Raw genomic sequence first — 5,720 nt, forward strand, 5'->3', positions numbered from 1 at the left:
AGGCTGGGATGTGTGAGTCCACGGTGATCTCTGGGTGGAGTATAGAGCCGTGTGTATAGGCGTCCATCTGTAGAGAGTCCAGTAGTTCTCTGTAGTGCTGGACTCTGTGATAGTACATACTGCCTTCCTCGGGGATCAGCTTAGCAGTTCCCTCTACAGACATACAAAAGGGACAAAGAAACGGAGAAACAAAGATGGTTAATGAACAAGATCACTATAACGAAGCAGCATTACCCAAACCCTCCAGCAGTACCCACAGCCGGCCCGGTTAGTTGTCCCAGAAGTACAGTAGCACTGCAGATTCAGCTAATGAAGGGTTTGATGACCATTTAAATGAGTTGTGTTAGTTCTAGAATAAATCAATGAAGTGGGCTGGCTGAGGGTACTGGAGGAGAGGTTTGGGAAACAATGAGACAAAGGTTATTCTTCTGTTTTGTCAGAATATAGAAACAGACAATTAATTCAAAGTGTGAACCTGCAAAAGGTATTGCCATTAGGCATGGGCAAGTTTAATTAATACTACATTTGGATTTATTTGAAAAGTGTTTGTCAAATACAATCATATATGTGCTTGTATTTGAGATATAATTTTCAGACAAATGAATAAAAGCGCTCCTGTCCTCTCCGTATGCTTACCAGTCTGCAGTAGACTGAACAACATAAGATCCATTTCAACCAACACAAGGGGAACAAAATGAAACTGATAATAGTGAATGAAAACAATGAGCAAAGAGGAAAATAACACTAATAATGATAATAATAATAATAACAAAAACAATACTAATAATAATGATGATAATAATAACAATAAAAACCATAACAATAATAATAACAATAATACTAATACTAATAACAATAATAATAACAACAATCATAATAATAATAACAATAATAATAATAATAATAACAATAATAACAATAATAATAGCAATAATAATAACAATAACAATAATAATAATAATAACAATAATAACAATAATAATAATAATAATAATAATAACAATAATAACAATAATAATAGCAATAATAATAACAATAACAATAATAATAATAATAACAATAATAATAACAATAATAATAAACATAATAACAATAAACATAATAATAATAACAATAATAATAACAATAACAATAATAATATTAATAATAACAATAATAATAACAATAACAATAACAATAATAATAATAACAATAACAATAATAATGAGGAAGAACAAAAGATCAAAATGAACAGCTGGCAGAGTGGAGGCAGGAATGTTGAGAGTGGAGGCAGGAATGTTGAGAGGGAGGCAGGAAATGTTGAGAGTGGAGGCAGGGATGTTGAGAGTGGAGGCAGGAATGTTGAGAGGGAGGCAGGGATGTTGAGAGTGGAGGCAGGGATGTTGAGAGTGGAGGCAGGGACGTTGAGAGTGGAGGCAGGGATGTTGAGAGTGGAGGCAGGGCGTTGAGAGTGGAGGTAGGGACGTTGAGAGTGGAGGCAGGGACGTTGAGAGTGGAGGCAGGGATGTTGAGAGGTGGAGGCAGGAATGTTGAGTGGAGGCAGGATGTTCAGAGTTGAGCAGGGATGTTGAGAGTGGAGGCAGGGATGTTGAGAGTGGAGGCAGGGATGTTGAGAGGAGGCAGGGATGTTGAGAGTGGAGGCAGGATGTTGAAGTGGAGGCAGGGGATGTTGAGAGTGGAGGCAGGATGTTCCAGAGTGGAGGCAGGGATGTTGAGAGTGGAGGCAGGGCTGTTCAGAGTTGAGGCAGGGATGTTGAGAATGGAGGCAGGGCTGTTCAGAGTGGAGGCAGGAATGTTGAGAATGGAGGCAGGATGTTGAGAGTGGGAGGCAGGGATGTTGAGTGGAGGCAGTAATGTTGAGAGTGGAGGCAGGGATGTTCAGAGTGGAGGCAAGGGGTGTTCAGGAGTGGAGGCAGGGATGTTGAAGTGGAGACAGGGATGCTGAGAGTGGAGACAGGGATGTTGAGAGTGGAGGCAGGGATGTTGAGTGGAGGCAGGGATGTTGAGAGGAGGCAGGGATGTTGAGAGTGGAGGCAGGGATGTTGAGAGTGGAGGCAGGGATGTTGAGAGTGGAGGCAGGGATGTTGAGAGTGGAAGCAGGGATGTTCAAGTGGGCAGGATGTTCAGAGTGGAGGCAGGGATGTTCAGAGTGGGAGGCAGGGATGTTCAGAGGGAGGCAGGGAGATATTGAAGTGGAGGCAGGATGTTCAGAGTGGAGGCAGGGATGTTGAGAGTGGAGACAGGGATGTTGGAGAGTGGAGGCAGGGATGTTGAGAGTGGAGGCAGGGATGTTGAGAGTGGAGGCAGGGATGTTCAAGAGTGGAGGCAGGGATGTGAGAGTGGAGGCAGGGATGTTGAGAGTGGAGGCAGGGATGTTGAGAACAGAGCAGGGATGTTCAGAGTGGAAGCAGGGGCGTTGAGTGGAGAGCGAGGATGTTGAAGTGGAGGCAGGGATGTTCAGAGTGGAGGCAGGGATGTTGAGAGTGGAGGCAGGGATGTTGAGAGTGGAGGCAGGGATGTTGAGAGTGGAGGCAGGGATGTTGAGAGTGGAGGCAGGGATGTTGAGAGTGGAGGCAGGGATGTTGAGAGTGGAGGCAGGGATGTTGAGAGTGGAGGCAGGGATGTTGAGAGTGGAGGCAGGGATGTTGAGAGTGGAGGCAGGGATGTTGAGAGTGGAGGCAGGGATGTTGAGAGTGGAGGCAGGGATGTTGAGAGTGGAGGCAGGGATGTTCAGAGTGGAGGCAGGGATGTTCAGAGTGGAGGCAGGGATGTTCAGAGTGGAGGCAGGGATGTTGAGAGTGGAGGCAGGGATGTTGAGAATGGAGTGAAACTGAAAATCCATGTGTCAATTTGATCAGGGATTATACATTGGCGTTTTGGGGGTTGTTGACGTGTTTTAGGGGGAACACCTAATGGGTTGCCCAGTCACCCTAGCCCTAAGGTTAGGGGTTGAAGGTTAGGGGTTAAGGGTTAGGGGTTTAGGGTTAAGGCTTAGGGGTTTAGGGTTAGGCGTTAGGGTTAGGTGTCAGGGGTCAGTTACTTGCCATCTCTGAAGTTCTGGTCTAGATAGTCCATGATCTGAACAGGGTCTGTGATGACGTTGTCATTGTGGACGAGGACTGGTACCTCTCCTGCCGGGTTCAGTCTCATGAACCAGGGCTCGTTGTGTTCACTAAGAGGCAGACTGACATCATACTCCTCACAGATCAGTCCCTTCTCTGCTATGGCCAGACGCACCTAGACAGGACAGTCACAGCACAGTTACATCTAGGAACACCTAGACAGGACAGTCACAGCACAGTTACATCTAGGAACACCTAGACAGGACAGTCACAGCACAGTTACATCTAGGAACACCTAGACAGGACAGTCACAGCACAGATACATCTAGACGCTCCTAGACAGGACAGTCACAGCACAGTTACATCTAGGAACACCTAGACAGGACAGTCACAGCACAGTTACATCTAGGAACACCTAGACAGGACAGTCACAGCACAGATACATCTAGACACACCTAGACAGGACAGTCACATTAGTTACATCTAGACGCTCCTAGACAGGACAGTCACAGCACAGGTGCATCTAGACACACCTAGACAGGACAGTCACAGCACAGGTGCATCTAGACGCACCTAGACAGGACAGTCACAGCACAGATACATCTAGACACACCTAGACAGGACAGTCACAGCACAGGTGCATCTAGACGCACCTAGACAGGACAGTCACAGCACAGGTACATCTAGACAGGACAGTCACAGCACAGATACATCTAGACACACCTAGACAGGACAGTCACTTTAGTTACATCTAGACGCTCCTAGACAGGACAGTCACAGCACAGGTGCATCTAGACACACCTAGACAGGACAGTCACAGCACAGGAACACCTAGACAGGACAGTCACATTAGTTACATCTAGACGCTCCTAGACAGGACAGTCACAGCACAGGTGCATCTAGACACACCTAGACAGGACAGTCACAGCACAGATACATCTAGACACACCTAGACAGGACAGTCACAGCACAGATACATCTAGACACACCTAGACAGGACAGTCACTTTAGTTACATCTAGACGCTCATAGACAGGACAGTCACAGCACAGGTGCATCTAGACAGGACAGTCACATTAGTTACATCTAGACGCTCCTAGACAGGACAGTCACAGCACAGGTGCATCTAGACACACCTAGACAGGACAGTCACAGCACAGGAACACCTAGACAGGACAGTCACATTAGTTACATCTAGACGCTCCTAGACAGGACAGTCACAGCACAGGTGCATCTAGACACACCTAGACAGGACAGTCACAGCACAGATACATCTAGACACACCTAGACAGGACAGTCACAGCACAGATACATCTAGACACACCTAGACAGGACAGTCACTTTAGTTACATCTAGACGCTCATAGACAGGACAGTCACAGCACAGGTGCATCTAGACAGGACAGTCACATTAGTTACATCTAGACGCTCCTAGACAGGACAGTCACAGCACAGGTGCATCTAGACACACCTAGACAGGACAGTCACTTTAGTTACATCTAGACGCTCATAGACAGGACAGTCACAGCACAGATACATCTAGACACACCTAGACAGGACAGTCACTTTAGTTACATCTAGACGCTCATAGACAGGACAGTCACAGCACAGGTGCATCTAGACAGGACAGTCACATTAGTTACATCTAGACGCTCCTAGACAGGACAGTCACAGCACAGGTGCATCTAGACACACCTAGACAGGACAGTCACAGCACAGGAACACCTAGACAGGACAGTCACATTAGTTACATCTAGACGCTCCTAGACAGGACAGTCACAGCACAGGTGCATCTAGACACACCTAGACAGGACAGTCACAGCACAGATACATCTAGACACACCTAGACAGGACAGTCACAGCACAGATACATCTAGACACACCTAGACAGGACAGTCACTTTAGTTACATCTAGACGCTCATAGACAGGACAGTCACAGCACAGGTGCATCTAGACACACCTAGACAGGACAGTCACAGCACAGGAACACCTAGACAGGACAGTCACATTAGTTACATCTAGACGCTCCTAGACAGGACAGTCACAGCACAGGTGCATCTAGACACACCTAGACAGGACAGTCACAGCACAGATACATCTAGACACACCTAGACAGGACAGTCACAGCACAGATACATCTAGACACACCTAGACAGGACAGTCACATTAGTTACATCTAGACGCTCCTAGACAGGACAGTAACAGCACAGGAACACCTAGACAGGACAGTCACATTAGTTACATCTAGACGCTCCTAGACAGGACAGTCACAGCACAGGTGCATCTAGACACACCTAGACAGGACAGTCACAGCACAGATACATCTAGACACACCTAGACAGGACAGTCACAGCACTACATCTAGACACACCTAGACAGGACAGTTACAGCACAGGTACATCTAATATATAATAATAATATATGCCATTTAGCAGACGCTTTTATCCAAAGCGACTTACAGTCATGTGTGCATACATTCTACGTATGGGTGGTCCCGGGGATCGAACCCACTACCCTGGCGTTACAAGCGCCATGCTCTACCAACTGAGCTACAGGACAGTTACAGCACAGGTACATCTAGACACATCTAGACAGGACAGTCACTTTAGTTACATCTAGACGCTCATAGACAGGACAGTCACAGCACAGTTATACATCT

At 46.4% G+C, this 5,720-nt stretch overlaps 1 protein-coding gene across 1 annotated transcript in view; it reads right to left on the bottom strand.

The window, feature by feature from the left end:
* The window catches only part of LOC124030000 (ganglioside-induced differentiation-associated protein 1-like), a 5,032-nt gene extending 1,759 nt beyond the window's left edge, over positions 1-3,273 (bottom strand). The window contains exons 1-2 of the mRNA XM_046341530.1: positions 3,045-3,273; positions 1-153 (exon numbers count right to left, since the gene is read on the bottom strand). The exon at positions 1-153 is cut by the window's left edge and continues 21 nt beyond it. Of these exons, the coding sequence (XP_046197486.1) occupies positions 1-153; positions 3,045-3,150 (259 nt within the window). The 5' untranslated portion in view covers positions 3,151-3,273. The remainder of the gene's footprint in view (positions 154-3,044) is intronic.
* Between the last annotated feature and the right edge of the window lie 2,447 nt (positions 3,274-5,720).

This window comes from Oncorhynchus gorbuscha, unplaced genomic scaffold (genome assembly GCF_021184085.1).
Source record: "Oncorhynchus gorbuscha isolate QuinsamMale2020 ecotype Even-year unplaced genomic scaffold, OgorEven_v1.0 Un_scaffold_8748, whole genome shotgun sequence".
In the NCBI taxonomy this organism is placed as follows: domain Eukaryota; kingdom Metazoa; phylum Chordata; class Actinopteri; order Salmoniformes; family Salmonidae; genus Oncorhynchus; species Oncorhynchus gorbuscha.